The sequence below is a fragment of the Galleria mellonella genome, unplaced genomic scaffold (assembly GCF_026898425.1).
Source record: "Galleria mellonella isolate WM207_F2 unplaced genomic scaffold, CSIRO_AGI_GalMel_v1 utg21, whole genome shotgun sequence".
NCBI classification, from domain to species: Eukaryota; Metazoa; Arthropoda; class Insecta; order Lepidoptera; family Pyralidae; genus Galleria; species Galleria mellonella.
In genome coordinates, this window is record NW_026442037.1 from 4,697,010 (window position 1) to 4,714,611 (window position 17,602).

Sequence of the window (17,602 nt, forward strand, 5' to 3'; positions counted from 1 at the left end):
GTTAAGACCGCGACGTGAAGTCAATCAGCTGGCAATGGACTATGACACTCGGACAACAAACACTAAGGTCTCAAAATAGATACTAAACAAGTGTAACAATCGGAACAAAATTGAATTCCCAATGTCTCAAAAGATTAGCAATTAATTGTGGACGCTTTGTCATTGCACGCTCCACCCCAAAGCGGCGAGACGAGTGGCGCAGGGCGCGGAGTGCGGTCGGCGCGCGGCGGGGCGTGACGACGCTTGAGCAACCGCGGCCGCAACAAAACCGCGGGCGGCGCCCTCCCGCGCGACACTTGACCATGCGCCATGCGCCCCGCCGCGCCTCTGCTGCTGCTGCTGGCCGCCGCCGCGGCCGCACGCAGCGCCGCCGCCCTCACCGCGGACGCCCTCGCCAACGCCACCGTCGTGCCCGGTGACGCCAGAGACGGCACACCCAATACCGTCATCCTCGGCAACGGCACGATCATCCAGTTAGACAACGACACACTAGTGGAACTAGATGGTGACAATGAACCCGTGGTCAGAAGGAAACGAACCTTCGGCGATATAGTGTTCAGGGGACTCGCGGATGTGCTCGGATACAGCGTCGCAAGGAAACCTGCGCAGGCTGCATTTCCACCACCACTCGCACCTGTGCCCGGTATAGATTTGCCACTGCAAGCGGGAGCGGCTCCCGCCCCGGCGCCTGCCCCGGCCCCCGCGGCACCACCCTGCGGCGCCCCGCGTGCAGCCGGGCCTCCGCCTTGTAGAGCTCAAAAACCTCCACCGCCACCTCCACGACCGCCACCTTGCCCTAAACCTCGGGCTGCTCCGCGTAAACCGAGGCCACCGCCTCCTCCTCCCCCTCCACCACCACCGCCTCCGCCGCCGCCGCCACCTTGCGCTAAACCAAGGGCGAATCCGACAACACCCTCGCCGTGTGCACCGGCACCACCGCCGCCTCCTAAACAGCAAGCCGATTCCAATCTCGAGACCATATCTTCTAACTTCCAACTTAACTTTAATTTTGTACGAAGTACTCCGAGCCCAGCGGCACCGGCCGCCGAGGAAGTCGAACAAGAACAAGAACAATTTGTGCCTATCGCTATTGAACCACGAGCAGCGAGACTACCGCCACCTCAGCTGCGTGAGCCGAGGGTCTATGTTGACGCATTTGTGGTGAGAAATGGAGTGACACAAAGAGTGAATACTGTTGATGCTAAAGCATTGAACTCTCAGCGAGATGCAGTCGATGATGATTACATAGCATATGACGACGAGGAAGTACAACCAGCTGACGACGACTACGAAGATGTTCAAGAATCTCGTGACCGAGCCCGAGCAGTTCAAGAATTTGGCGCTGCTGTTGACCGTTTCTGGGAGAAAAAGAAGAAACCGAAAAAGCTGCCAGCGGATCATTATCAAACAGTGCATTTTGGAGACCGTGAACTTGCTAATCAAATTCGAAGAGTCGGCGATAAAGATTCTCACCAAAGTATACAGCGCTCTCGTCCAAACCGAAATCGAATAACTCTACCGCTGCCAGAAGCTGATGATGAAAGTGAGGTAACGACCACTACTGAAGACCCAAGGCGTCCTTTGAGACCGCGAGTCCTTCCCCCAACAGAACATAACCCAAATCAAATTGACACAGTTACAGTCCGCGTGCCCCCCATATATAAAGAGAAACGACCAAAAAAATTACATAGAGACCGCCCTGAACGACCAGATCGAGATGAAAATGAAAGTAACGAGGCTGAAGAGTCAGAGGAGAATCAGAACTATCCGGAATCGGATACAGAAGGAGAGGATAGTGTTCCTATTTACAGAACAGAAGCGCCAGTTCGACGTAAACGGCGTCGTAAACAAAATCGTAAAACTCGTTCCGCAGAAGAAGAAGACGATGTTGAAGGTGAATACTCTGCCGGCGACTATGACTATTTTGGTAAAAAGCTTCCAATTTCTGAAGAGGAGAAATTTTATAGAGCGCTTACTATTCCTCCGCCGACGAAAGATGCAGATCTCGCACGGCTCGAGCAAGCGCCAGAGGATGAAAGGAATGGGCATTTTCTAGACGATCATGAACGCCTTCAAGAGGATCCCGAAAAGATTCGAGAAGATGAGCGGACAGACGACTCTGAAAGGGCGGACGATTCCGGAAGGACAGATGATTCCGGTAGATCGGACGATTCAGGCAGAGCAGACGAAAAAGAACGGTCTCTGAAAGACGAAGAACGCACCAATGAATCAGGACGTGCTGATGAAAAAGAACGAACAGACAAACTTAGCCCCAACGCCCGCGTACGGGAGACGGGATACAGAACAGGCTTCGTTCGCGCCACCAACGTGCAGGTGGACGACCCGCGGCCTCGCGTTTCCACTCTCTCCAGCAAGTCCGTGAGGATCGGCAACGAGCGAGCTTGACGACACCTCGCCCAGTACCCGCCATAATAATAATTATTTATTTAAACCAAGGACAATGCGTTAATTGCGTTCCTAATTCGTCATAAATTCAAAGACGTCATTTGCTCAATGTTCACCAAATTGATGTATTAAACCGTTCTAGAAATCGAAAGAGCAAAGATGCTTCTCCTGTGATGATCTAGTTTATATGTATTGCTATATTTGTACTTGATTAAATAGTCTTATATTTTTATATTTAGTGTTAAGAAAATTGTTACTTATAAGTTTCCTAATAAACAATTTCGTAAATAGATGCTTTCAATATTAGTATTGACGAGATACGAATCGATTACTGTTGAGGCGTGAAAATTGAATTAGCCGAGGCACGTCGAATCACCGACAACGTCTGTCGCCTATATGGGTGAAGGTCCGGGCCGCTGCGAGATGAAATAGAAAACAAAGTAGAAACGCTCGGTCATTGGTAAACGTTTCGAGATAAGTGCAATGACCTAAATGGACCGCAAGGTGCTTGTTATTGGTACAGTCGTTACTAGCGAGCCGTGCCCGCTAGTAACGACGAGAGCAGGAGCTACATCAACATCGCAGGCTAGCAGTCTGCGACCTGCAGTGTGGCACTGCAACCAGAATGCAATCTTAACTCGAACGCATTTTCCAGAAAGTGATACAATTATTGTAGTTAACATATTTCACTTTGATGACACGATACTTAGCTAAACACAATATTATTTCATTATTTTTTGCTGAATTGTTATTGAATAAGAATTGAAATTGGAAACTTTAATACAAAATTAACGTTTAAAAATATTATATGTGTTCCGCTGTATATTCGCTATTAGATCCAACATAATATATAATTTTACATATAGGTAGATACTATCTGTACCCAGGGTCTCGTGTCACCGTCAACGGAATCAAATTCAAGAACAGTAGACACAATACAAAAAATAAAACATAAATCACAATTACTTTTTATTTCTGTTAATAAAATCATTGGTAATAATAATTATTAAAACACAATTAAATATTTTGTCTCTTTCTTTGGTAATGCATTAGATACATATAAGAAATTGTATACATTTTACAACTATATATTTATAATCTCATTATAACGTAATTGATTTGAATAGACTAATAAATAAAATCTTTGGTCAATATGTCACAGAGAGAAAGTGGCGCACATTATTGCACGACTGTACTTATTTAATAGTTTAATGAAGCAGTTACAGCACAATCGACACGCTTGGCTGCAGATCAGAAACCCCAAGGTCACATCCCAGTCCAAATTTCGGAATTTTCAAATTTGTATCTCTTTTTTTTTTTGTTAATAATCATATTAAAATCATTGTTGTTCGCCAAATCACGTAGGAGGCGTTCGCACCTTGTACATGTACAAAAAATCTGAGAGAAAATCTGAGAGCTAGAATCTATTTATTCTCTTTATACATTACTAGAAAACGCCACACTGACATAAATCGTAATAAAAAATAAACTAGTACATAATAACATTCATGTTATTTCGAGTATTTTTTTAATGGGACATAATGCAATAGTAACCCCGCCTGTGCTAACGGTATACGCTGGCGGGGCACCAGTGATGACGATGAAAGCAGGTCAGTTAGCCCAACGCAACATGAAGAATTCCACGTGAAGTAACCACGATGGTTTCCAAGGGAAACCACGTGGAGGTCGACCTGATTAGTAACATTGCTAGCATTGGGGCTGTTAAGCCCCATCGCTAACAATCCCTTTCCCCCCTCGTGTAAGTGCTATGTAGGTTTAAGATATATTTCTAATTGAAACTGGATGGAGACCAGGAATCCGGCGAACTGTGACTGGTGTCTTCAACGGGGACAACTGGATATCAGTTTACAATCAATTTTGAAATGATCCTTCGAGCCGGATTTCCGGTTCTTTACATAGTATTATTTATATACCTTTTTGTTTCCTGTCCCAAATTAATATTAATACACATATATAGCCTTATTACTTAACTTTATCTAACAAATACAAATGAACAATGATGCCATAATTATTGTAGTGTTCTAACATTATATTATTTTGCATAGCATATCTTCATTGGCATATGTTCAGCAATAGACGATTAACGTCTGATATGACGATGGTGATCTTCATTGGCCATTTTCCACTGATGCTTTCGATTCGACGAGATTCTGTAAAAAATATAGTCAAATCTTAGAACAAACTTACTGCTCTGTCAAACAGAGACATAAAATTCGTACAATAGTGTCGCGGCTCAAAAATAAATACATAAATAGATGAGTCATTATAAATAATTGCATTTCATTGTCAGAAATGAGCAGCATTTATGTACATCTTAAAATACAATGTACTGCCATGGCATCTCCCATGCATTGCTATTCATTATAAGAACTATATCCATCAATGTTTTTGTGACGACCAATAGGACTGTCCAAGTAAACTTAAGTGTTCCTTCATAGAAGAAATAGGTATGAGTTGTTTAATTTTAGATATTTTCTATACTACTGTGGTGGCAAACAAGCATACGGCCCGTCTAATGGTGAACGGAGTTACCGTAGCTGTTGGACGCCTGTAACACCAGGGATGTCGCGCGCACATTGCTGACTTTTAAGAGATCTTAATACGCCCTTTTTGAAGAACCTCATGCTGTAGTCTCTACGGAAAGTTTCGACAAGATCATTTTAAAACTTGAGTATTTGCGGGAGGAAGCTCTTCTGAAATCGTATATACGTGACCGTTCTGATTCTAAGGTGTAAGAATGGATTTCCTGTCGATGGCGAGCGGTGCGATGGTGAAAGATTTAAATACTTCTACATGCATCATCCATTACTGCTGCTACGTAAATAATTTTAGCCTACTATAACATTGGCTAGATAATTCTTATTAATCTGTCTTATTCCGAATTTCCCTTTTTTTACTGTAATATATTTTGTTTCCATGATCAGCTTTTACTACATTATTTATATTTATATATATTAGCCATTAACTGTCCACTGCTCTTCTCCATAAGGGGAGTTTTGCCACGTCTGGTAATCGCAGTCAGCTCTTTGATGATCTTTTAAGAGGGACGCTGCTGTCCACCTCTCAATCATAAATTTCCTTAGTGTACTCTTACGATACTCACGGGAAAGGAAGGGATAGCCAATTCTATGCCGGAATCTACACGGCGACTACATACTGGGAACGAAAAGGAGTGGTATGGTACCTATCATACATATCTATTGAATGAATAAACATGTGTGTTAGTGAGAGATTTAGTTGAACGTCATACCTGGTGGTGGCGCCGCACGTGCTTGTTGAGCGACTGCGTGTGGCGGTACCGCGCCGCGCACCAGCGGCACGCGTGCGGCGCCGGGCCGGCGGCGGCGGCCGGCGCCCGTGCAGCACGCGGCGGCCGCGGGACGCGGTGCGTACGAACGTGCGCGGCAAGCTTGTTGGTGGTGAACTGCGCACCGCACTCCGCACACATATACGGCTTTACACCTGCTTAGTGCATTATTCACTTTTAGACGTACTGCGGACATTGATAAAGCTGTATGCACATAGACATATTTATAGGGGGGCCAGGTGAGGCATGCTCCCTTCAGAATCGTCTTAGAGCTACCTCAGATTATCAGTAAAGAATCATTTTAAGGGACCAGGAAAAATAATCTTAAGTACACCAATACACATGCATTTAATATAGCCTCTTTGATAACATCTTATTCTTTGATCTTTACCTCATGATGTGATAATAATTCTCACTCACCTGTATGAATTCTCAAGTGATCATTGAGTATATTTTTAGATGTAAAACCTTTGCCACACTCTCCACAAACGAAGGGCCTCTCGCCTGCAAATTAAAAATGTCAAAACAATTAATACAATACAACAATTATGATATATATAGACTTACAGTAATCCAGCAATTTATACATATAAACATATAATATTGTGTCACTCAAATAACACCATATTAAAAGAACAAAATGCAAAATGGGCAAGTGGATTGTGCACTAAATAAATGTAATGAAAACCAGATACAATCATCAAGTAATCTCTGTTTCACTAATAAACTTCAAATGTTACAAACATGAGGTAACTCATTGAAATACTAGTTGTCATATATATACAAATCTGTGTTGCTTTTTTCCATAGGTTATGATTATTGATTAAAGAATACATCCAAGTTGAGATTATAAGCAAACTGATTTGTTTATCTTTTACACCAAATATCAACTGTCATTAGACATCTCTAATAAATATATAACATTGATATTTATCACTACCTGTCCCTATGCCCAATAATTACATCAACTCGTTAGAAAGACTAGTCGATTCTGTTGTGTGTGTAGTGTACTACTGTGTGTGCGTGTGTGCGTGTGTGCGTGTATGCGTGTGCGTGTGCGTGTGAGGACGCACCATCGTGCGCTCGGAGGTGCGTGTGGAGGTTGGCAGCGCTGGTGAAGGTGCTGCGGCAGCCGGGCCGCGGGCAGGCGCGGCGCGCGCGCGGCCCGCAGTGGCGGCGCGCCTGCCCGCGCGTTAGCTGCCGCCGCCCGCACCGCGCGCACGGGAACTCGCGTTCACCCCTGTGCCGCTTGCTGCAAGTACATTATACTAATACTAAATACACTCATATTTTATGCACCTCAGAGTGGCAACCAAGCTAACAGCCCACCTGATAGAGGGGCAAGGAATTGTTAGCAATAGAATTTGAACACCAGTGTATACCAATAGCACAGGCAGGGTTATCATTCCATTATCATCCATTAAAAAAAAAGCCCACCTGATAAAAAGTGGCAAGTGATAGGTGACCTATGTACATAAACACCATAATTAATTTAATAAAATACACTGTGACTAGATGTCCCAGTGTATTATTTGAAATTATATACTATTAAATTCATTATAGATGTATGAGTATTCATTCTTAACACCAAAATATAGACATAAGACATAAAATACATTTTGTTTCTCCCATAACATAGGGTAATCTAAGGCGGAAGCTCAATAACTTTTCAAAATAAAAACAAATTCCATTATTTTGTAGCTTATAGTACAATGCTGCGTTCTCTAATTAAGTAAATTATATTTCACTAATATAATTTTTAAACCAGCAAAAGCGCTTGGCAACAGAAACACGAATAGGACAGATGTACCTGTACAGATGACTGTGAAATCTACTACAAGTAAAGCAAAGATACTATCACTAATACTGCACATTACTTTAGCTGTGAAACAGCAATACCCGAGTCATAGTGTTTATGTGTAAACGATAACCAAGCCACTCTCAAGTATATTTGACAAAAAAAAACCATTATGAATGTATTAGTGTCTTAAAAGCCATGGTGTAATTTACATGGATGTATCCAGGGAAGCAAGAGAAGGCAGTCGCCCTTTCTCCTCTGAAAATTGTATACAATATATTATGCATTAATTGAAAAAAAAAACTGTAAAGTAAACAAACACCATAATTGCCACGAATCTTGATCTAAGTACGCTCATGATAATCTATAATGTGTATTACTTATGACTACAGATGTGAAAAACTACAAGGGTGATGTGTTGTTTATCACTAAGTGCCGACTAAGGTCAGTTGATTTAAATTTGTAAGAATGAAAAATAAACTTACAGATGAAGTTTAAAATTGAATTTTCTAGTGAATACTTTGTGGCATTGAGGACACGTGTGCGTACTTGGAGGCGCCCAGTGCCGGCACCGGCGCCCCGATCCGCATTCAGGACATCGCAACGCATTCTCCATCTCTTCCTCAATGCTAATACCCTTATTTAATTCACAACTGACTACTTCACTTTTGCTTTGATCAGCATTCTTACATTCAACTACTTCTGAATAGTTCTCGCTACTATCAATCACATCTTTCAAGTCAAGTTTGGACTCTGTAGTTGCGACACATGAAGGGTACAGAGAGGTTAATATTTGATTCGATTTCTCACATTTCTCCAAGAAATTCACAGTAGTTTCAAGGTCTCTTAAACACTGTAAACATATAGAAGTTGGTCCACCATCATCGATGCCAATTTTTAACTTAGTTTTATCCACAAGCTGGTCGTAAGGAGACCATGAGCAATCACTTCGTTCTACGAACAGAGGAAATGAAATATCTTGTTCTTTGAAACATATTCTACAGATATTCCTATTAATAATGTTCTCCATTTTAATGTAAAGATGATTTCAAATTTTATATATTTGCAATAATTATAAATATTTTTAGTTTGTTTACAATTTCAATCATATGACATTTAAATATGAAATGACACGAAACGTCACATTAAACTGTCAACATCAACTAACATCACGGATAGTGTCTGTGAGATGTCTTACTATTCTTAATCTATGACTGAAAATGCTAATTTAATGCCTCAATACACGATTTATTATTTAGCGTCGCACTGGCCATATAGTCGAGAACTGGCATGTGCTAGCCAGGCCACAGCCTGCGTGGGCCCCCCACGGACCTAGCTATTTTTTTTAATTAATGATAATGGTATGAAATGGTAACCCCGCCTGCGCTATCTGTATACACTGGCAGAGCACCAGTGACGAATGTTTAGTGAGGATAAAAAGGCAGGTCAGTTAGCCCATCGTGACAAATTCTACAATAAATTAGTCACGATGGTTTCCAGTGGGAACTGCGTGGAGGTCGACCTGATAAGATATATTATCGGCTTGCTGGGCTTGCGGTGTCACCACCAACTGGTGCAACTACCATCATTTAATGTCGAGCCCAGGGCTTGTTGTCAGCCACTCGGGCCCTTTCGGCCCAGTCCGACCCTAACATTAGTTACATCAAATCTTGTTTGATTACAATTTCATTCTAAGTAACTAAAATTTTTTCATTAAGATCCATCAAACCAATTAAGGTGCAAATTGCGTGAAAACACACGAACATATTTCACAAACAATTAGCGATAGCTGAAAATTGCTCATTATTTACTATCAGTCTACATTTTTAACAAGAAGAAGAGGAAGAAGAATATGTATTTAAGAAAGATACAGTTGCATAAGGTACAATTTACAATTTTTACCATTTATATTCAACGACATATTTTGTATATTATTTAATTCTCCAACCTGTTGATACTGAACTGTTTTAGCTTTAAACAACTACCTACCTAGTTACCTGTATATTCATTAATAATAGCTCATAAATAAAGCATTCCATTCGACACATGTGTGTCACAGTTTGCGTCCGCTCCCAAGAACCTAATGTGAGAACAGGCGTACAGAGCATTGCTCATAATATTAACAGTATCATAACATAAATCATTTCGTTGTGGTGTCGTAGTAGGAATAGGTATATATATATATACATATAATATTTATATCTACAAATATCACCAGAGGGAGACTTTGTACAAAAGTCGTTTGCTTGGGTACCTCTATCCCATTCGTGTTTCAACCGTGAAACAGTTGTGTTTGCATGGCTGTGTTTCGGTTTGAAGGGTGGGATATGGCGTGAATTTACTGGGTACAAAGGAATAACACCTGAGTCCTCAAGAATGGCAACGCATTTTCTTCCTGTATAGAAAGCTACATTGATTAAAGTTATCAGTCATTCATTCTCGATTCTCATTCAATATGTCATTCATTATCAAGGAGTGACGTGGACTGAATTTTATTAAAAAAAAAACTGCAAAGCCGGGCGTGTCGTTAATATACGTGTTACGTACGTATACGTATAACTTAGAGTGGCAAACAAGCTGACGGCTCACCTGATGGAAAGTGGTAACCGCCTATAGACAGGAGCAGCACCATGGACATAATAGAGTATACTGTTTCGCCCATGATACCCCCCATGCGTTGCCATTTCTGAGGACTCAGGTGTTATTCCTCTGTACCCAGTAAATTCACGCCATATCCCACCCTTCAAACCGAAACACAACCATGCAAACACAGCTGCTTCACGGTTGAAACACGAATGGGACAGAAGTACCCAAGCAATCGACTTTTGTACAAAGTCTCCCTCTGGTAGCCTTCTCAAAAGATACATAGAATATAGCCCAGTATCACGGTGGGCGGCTTAGTATACGGTTTTATTTTATATTTCCTTTCATACATACATCAGCCTTTAAACGTCCACTGCTGAACGATAGTAATCGCCACGCTTCTGGTAATGTTCTAAGAAAGACGCTGCTGTCCATCCCTCGTCCTCCCTTAGTCGGTTCTGCTGCTTCACGGTTGAAACACGAATGGGACAGAAGTACCCAAGCAATCGACTTTTGTACAAAGTATAAACTCAGTAAACGAAAGTCTCCCTCTGGAATATTTGTAGTCTTTTTCAAAAGGACATAATTAAAATATACAAATACTTGACCCGACCGTAAGAAGATCTGCTGTTCATCAATAGTAATGCAAACAAAATGTTTATTAATTTGAAAACATTCAATGTTTCGATTTATTACTAATTTCATTTAGAGAGGTTTTATGATAATTTCAACAAAACTTGATTACCTTTGTATTAAGATCTGTTGAAACTATTAAAGGAGGCTATAGACTATAGAAGGATGTGTGATTGAGTAACAAACATACACAACACCTACATACTCTGATTTCTTAAATAGAAAAAGTAAATATAACGGTTCGTAACATATTGTAGGATGTAGGTAACACGAGTAGGCGCCAGATACTACGTTAGCTAATACACATTCTCATACGTGTAGTGGTATTTGAGAATGGAACCAGAAATAGAGGTTGCGCCTTGACCACAATTGTCACCACACATTGTGTCCTGTATCTACACCTACACGTTGAACACATGAGGACTTTCTTTCCCTTAAGTGATAATTCTTTACACCTACACTAGTACTGGCATTACTAGTACATGACTAGGGGGAAAGGAATTATTAGTAATGAGGTTTGACAGCCCCACTGCTGACAATATACCCTATCAGGTCGACCTCCACGTGGTTCCACCTGGAAACCATCGTAGCAAATTGTTATTAAATTTGTCATGATGGGCTAACTGACCTGCTTCATTCTCACCTATCATCTTTTACTGGTGCCCCGCCGGTGTATACCGATAGCGCGGGTAGGGCTATTCCATTATCATCCATTAAAAAAAAATACCCTATCAGATCGACCTCCACGTGATTTCCCCTGGAAACCATCGTAGCAAATTCTTATTAAATTCGTCATGATAGGCTAACTGACCTGCTTCATCCTCACCTATCATCACACACTGGTGCCCCGCCAGTGTATACCGATAGCGCAAGCGGAGTTATCATTCCATTAACACCCATTAAAAAAAAAGTACATGACTAAACTAAATCAGTATCTATTTATTAGCTACTGTTTATACAATTATGAATATTCCTGTCTCACGATTTTCGTTCACGGTTATCTCCAAAATCGCTTAACCGATTTTAATGAAATTTATTAAATAACTTATCGAGTATTTTTGCTTTAGCTTCAGAGATATGATAGTTTAATAGTCAACTGAGTTCACTCATCAATCATTCGTCACTGGCATCAACTCGACCAATGTATTTTTTTTTATACAACTTAGAATGGCAAACAAGTTGACGGCCCCCTGATGGAAAGTGGTAACCGTCGCCTACAGACATGAGCAGTACCATGGACATAATAGAGTATACTGTTTCGCCCATGATACCCCCCATGCGTTGCCAATTCCGAGGACTCAGGTGTTATTCCTCTGTACCCAGTAAATTCACGCCATATCCCACCCTTCAAACCGAAACACAGCCATGAAAACACAACTGCTTCACGGTTGAAACACGAATGAGACAGAGGTACCCAAGCAATCGACTTTTGTACAAAGTCTCCCTCTGGTAAATCAAAAGCGCAAAAGACTTTACGGTTCAAAGTAAACATAGTTAAATAATTAGGTGTTTTATATTCAATATTCATACATAAAAATAATATTACCTTAGATACTGTACTATTTTCGTCGTGACATGTTAACCATGTTACGACACAAGAATTGTCACGCGTCGAGGAAATCTGCATGTGCACGTCCTTCGTGGCGATAGTGAGAGCAGCGGGCCCCGGCGCAGGCGCAGGAAAGTGATCGCCGGTACATTTGGTAACTACTGGACGTGCGCGCGCGCATAACCAACGCGCACCAGCCAGGCGCGGACTCGACAGCCATAGGTTCTGAAGAGTTGGTGAAAACATTTTAGAAACTGAAAAAAAAAAAAACAAATTGTGCTAAACTATCCATATCCTGGCTTTATCCGCGTAAAATAATATAATTTATTGATTAATTGATTAAACATATATTTTTTATGTTAATTTAAATTATAAGTCCGTCTATATATCTATATGTCTGTATAAGAGGAAAACTTGATTTTTTGTATGTTTTGTTGGTTTGTTTATTTGTAATAAATAAATAAACTAAATATACATACATACATACAAATATACATACTAAACTAAATATATATATATATATATATATATATATATTTAGTTATATTTATATAGTTAGTATATAGATCACCTAGGGGGTGACTGTACAAATGTCGTTTGTGGAGCACTTTTATCCCATTCGTATTTCTACCGTGAAGCAGTTATTTGCATGGCTGTGTTTCGGTTAGAATAATGGGGTATGGCAGTGAAATTACAATGTATAGAAACGTAACACCTTAGACCTCAGGAATGACAAATCATAGGCAATACAGTATACTCTATTATGTACTCGGTACTGCTTGTATCTATAGGCAACGGTTACCACTTTCCAACAGGTAGGCCGACAGCATGTTTGTCATTCTGAGTGGTATAAAAATCAAAAATTTACTTAAATGATTTTAAAAAATTTCTCGACTAACTTCATTATCAACGGGTAATAAAGGCAATAAAATATATTTTTGTCTATTTACCTACCCACGCCAAGCCGGAGCGGATCGCTAGTAAATAATAAAATAAAAAAATAATTACTAACAATAATAAAATTATAAGCATGTAAACATAGAACTCAATCCGTCTCTGTATCCACTGGTACAATTTTCTCCCGATTACGTTTGTCAATCAATTGGTATGCTCACGTGTGTCCGTGTTACATGAATGACGACAGACGGCGCACTGCATGTCAACTATAACCAACTATCGGAAACGCACTCTAACACAACGGAGTACTGTTGATATTCCAGTACATCGAATTCGGAAGAAGAATTTAGATAGAATCATTTATGACTGCTAACGAAAGTAATATAACGTAAGGACGAAGTTGGATGTAAAGCGTCCGGCTACCCCGAGTGAAACCTACACGCCGGCTACATACTAATGTCATGTGTTCTAAGTTATAAGTATGGGTGGTGCTCGACGATGACACTCGGTTTCACAGTGGTCATTGTGTCGGGCAGACCGCGCCAACATGAGAGCCGCGGTAGTAAGTATCCATGGAAACTTATAGCTGGAAAAGTGCAGTGTCAGTGTTCTGTGTTTTGTGATAAAGCTAATCGGATGGTTTCATTAAACATGGCGCGTGGTGTATTTCAGATCGCGTTGGTGATATGCGTGTGCATGTGCTTATCAGCCGCTGATGTGGCACGCCTGAAGGCTACGAAGGCCCGACTGGCGGCGAGGATCGCAGGGAAAGTGAGACATCATAAAAGGGGAGTGCTGTCTCCGATACCTCCATACAAACTCGGACATGACATCCCGCTGGTGACACACTCAGTGGTGAAGCCTCTCGTGGTGACCTACCCCCCGACTGCATCCGTAACGGCTGTGAAAGTGCCTCTCACGCATCCATTCATCCATCGACACCCGGTGTCTGTCGGACATAAAGTGAATCATCCACATTCCCATTTTGGGTCCAAGTATCCGCATACGAATACCGTGCTAGTGCCGAAGCCCGATCATCACTTCCACCACCATCATCACCATGTCGAACCTAAACCGGTGTTGCCAGTGTTGCCAGCACCGCCTGCACCCGCTACTCCCGTAGTTCCGATCCCGCAACCAACAGGGACCGTAGCGCATCCAATTCCAGCGCCCTCCCCGCCAGTAGTTCTACATCCTTCACCGATCCTCCCTCCTCAGCCAGTACCTATTGCCCCGCCGCCGCTTCACGTGTTACCTTCGAACCATATAGATGTTAAACCAATCCTCCCTGCTGCAACTGTACCCCTCCATCCTGCCGCAGCAGTACCTTTTCAGCCCGCACCTATACCGCTACCACAGGCGCCACATGTACCTGCACCGATACCATTAGCGCCACAATACCCATATATAATACGACCAGGTAACGCTGTGCAGACATCTTTCTTTGCCACTTATCCCAGATATCCTCTCTTGAACTACCACAGTCCACTTTTACCTTTGGCTCCACCGATCGCACCGGCATCCATTAATCAAGTCGTTTTGCAACGTCCTCATGTACCTTCATTCCACCTAGTACCACAAGCAGCTGGAGGCGAGGGGGTCCTAGAGCAACCAGTTCCTACTGTGCCTGTAGAACCCACTCTTATACATCCAACTCAGCCTGTTCCACAACCAACAGTCCATTTGCAGCCGACTCAGCCAGCGGTATCTATCGACAGTAACGGCTGGTCTCCAGTGCCGTCGCAAGCGCACGACCTCACTCCTGTACAACACACTGAAGCTCATTTCCCACAGCCAGAACATCACTTTACTCAAGAGCAAGCCACTCAAGTTTTTGAACACCACACCGGCAACGAACAACAGTATCACGACTATCAACATCAACTGCAGCACCACATTCAACAACAACTCGAACAATCGCAGTACGAACATAATCTGAACCATCAGCATCAACTTCCTCAAGAATACGGCGCTCCTCAACAATTGAGCCATGAGTACGGTCAGCCGAACCAAGAATACCCTCAACATGCACAAGACTTTTCACAACACAATCAAGATTTTTCTCAACATAACCAAGATTACGCGCAACACGGTCAAGATTACGCGCAGCACACTCAAGATTACGCGCAGCACGCTCAAGATTACGCGCAGCATGCTCAAGATTACGCGCAGCAAGCTCAAGATTACGCGCACGCGCAACATGCACAGGAATACGCGCAGCACGCTCAAGAATACGCACAACATGATTATAGCCAGCAAGGTCAAGAGCACGCGGGGAATGATTTCAACTTAGCCCACCAACAATTAGGGCAGGAGTACGGGCTCCCACAGGCCGAGGGACGGAGCGTGGACAATGAGGGCGAGAGCGAAGCCCAACGGTACCACAACCACATCCCGTTAGGGCTGCAGCCGCCTATCAACCGGCCCCCGGAACAGTTCCGATAGCTCGCCCCGCACCACTGTGATTGACACGTGTGATGTCTGCGTATATGACATATACATATGTAGTTAATAATCATAAAAACCTCATAAAATGTATGACATAAACGTAAGACGAGTCGGTGAACGATTCGTTTTTGGCATTTACGTTTTTAGATATTGAATATATAGCATCTAGTGAACAGTACACACGGCACTTGTAAATATGCACGAAATTGTAAATTATTATTTATATTTTACGCAAAATATCAAGGAATGTCTAATTTATTTATATCAATTATTAATTGTGAAGAGGTCGATTCAGAAGATAGAAGTAATATTATTATATTTCTTATTAAAACACTTTATTTAACAAAATTAATACTAAGCCAAAGATAACGGCAAATAAATTAACTTTTTGTTCGAGTGATAATGTGCAGCAGATTGGCCATATCTGTAGACTGTTTTTGTGAAACAGTTTAAATACTTATTTATTATAGATACGTATATTTTATATTATATTTGAGATTTTCAAGTAATCGTAGAGTTCCATTCAGCCGGCGAATGGTACGATTTACTTTTGTCTCTGAAAATTGTCTTTTTCGGCATAAGTATTATTATTAATTTAAAAATTATTAATAAATTATTTATTATTAACCAACATTATTTTTTTATTTATTTATTCTTCGTTTTGTTTTATTTTCATCTTATTTAAACAAATTGTTATTAAATTATAAATACTAGGATTTGGGGGGAAGGGATTGTTAGTAATGGAGACTAAGGGTCTCATTGCTAGCAATACACCCAACCAGGTCGACCTCCACGCGGTCCACCCTGAAAACCATCATGCTGAATTCCAAGTGTATTCATCACGATGGGCTAACTGACCTGCTTTTTTCATTCTCATCTATCATCCCTCACTGGTGTCCCGCCAGCGTATACCACAGGCGCGGTAACCATTCTATTATAATCCATTACAAAAAAATTATTTATACATACATACATACATATCTGTCACGCCTGTCTCCCATTAGGGTAGGCAGAAACAATGGAACGCCAAATGTTTCGATTCAAACAAACCTCTTTCACTTCTTCCACATTCATCAATCTTTTCATACACGCTCGCCGGTTACGGGTACTATAAATTATAAATTGTATTATATTATAAATTATTACTATGTTTATTTAATCCATTTTAGAAGAATTTTCTTTATAAAATATATATTTATATTATTTTTATAAAATTAATAAATATGAATAATAAATAATAAAAAAAGAACATTAAAACTAATTCAGAATTGGCGACCTGCGCGAAAATATAGTGAACAATTTTTACCTCCTTTTTAAATACCTTAAAAATTCTAATTTAAAAAAGAATCATAAGAGCACACGTGCAGAGAAATTTCAAATTATTTATATTCTCGTTTCTACAATAATATATAAGCTTATTTCACATGAGAAATTTATTGGCAGTTCGCAAGCGGCCGCCGGGCGTGGCCTGCGTGTGACGCACTCATACTGTGACACCATACACGTACGCTCCACATTCACGCCGGCCGGCACATAGGCACGCTACTACGAGTAGCTACATATTATTAATACGCTGGTGTTACAGTGACTATTATTTGTTTTTATCATACACATTTTACCATATATATTAGTGCGATTTTAAAAAACACAATGTTTCTCAATTCGTATTTGTATTTCTTCACTGCATCCGTAGCCTACACTGATCGTTTAACATCAGACGCTTGTTTGCCACCTTATTGCTATAAAAATAATTTAGTCTCTATTTCTTTTTTAGGGATACCCAATTGCGTTGCTATATCTGAACCGATTTCGATAATTATTTTTTAAATTGATAAGATTATTTTTTTATTGTTGATTCATATTAATTTGTGATGTTAGAAATCGCCGTTTCTTTCAGAAATAATAGTCTATATATTGCGAAGAAAATCTACTTAGCTACATACGACACTGTGTTCTAAAT

The 17,602-nt window shown here is 41.0% G+C and overlaps 3 protein-coding genes across 3 annotated transcripts; 2 read left to right on the forward strand and 1 right to left on the reverse strand.

Moving 5' to 3' along the window:
* The first annotated feature begins 309 nt into the window (after positions 1-309).
* LOC128200544 (proline-rich protein 12-like) lies at positions 310-2,406 on the forward strand. The gene has a single exon (XM_052894311.1). It carries the CDS (start codon positions 310-312, stop codon positions 2,404-2,406), a length of 2,097 nt encoding a protein of 698 aa, XP_052750271.1.
* Positions 2,407-3,362: 956 nt separating this feature from the next.
* On the reverse strand, positions 3,363-8,645 carry LOC113513786 (gastrula zinc finger protein XlCGF52.1-like). The gene is made up of 5 exons (XM_026897769.3): positions 8,018-8,645; positions 6,808-6,986; positions 6,155-6,238; positions 5,678-5,889; positions 3,363-4,577 (listed from the first exon to the last, which is right to left on the reverse strand). The coding sequence occupies exons 1-5, from the start codon at positions 8,560-8,562 to the stop codon at positions 4,536-4,538; spliced, it is 1,062 nt and encodes a 353-aa protein (XP_026753570.2). The 5' UTR covers positions 8,563-8,645; the 3' UTR covers positions 3,363-4,535.
* Positions 8,646-13,628: 4,983 nt separating this feature from the next.
* On the forward strand, positions 13,629-16,285 carry LOC113510536 (RNA-binding protein 33-like). Its single transcript, XM_026893992.3, has 2 exons — positions 13,629-13,756; positions 13,867-16,285. Exons 1-2 carry the CDS (start codon positions 13,742-13,744, stop codon positions 15,637-15,639), a joined length of 1,788 nt encoding a protein of 595 aa, XP_026749793.2. The 5' UTR covers positions 13,629-13,741; the 3' UTR covers positions 15,640-16,285.
* Positions 16,286-17,602: the final 1,317 nt, after the last annotated feature.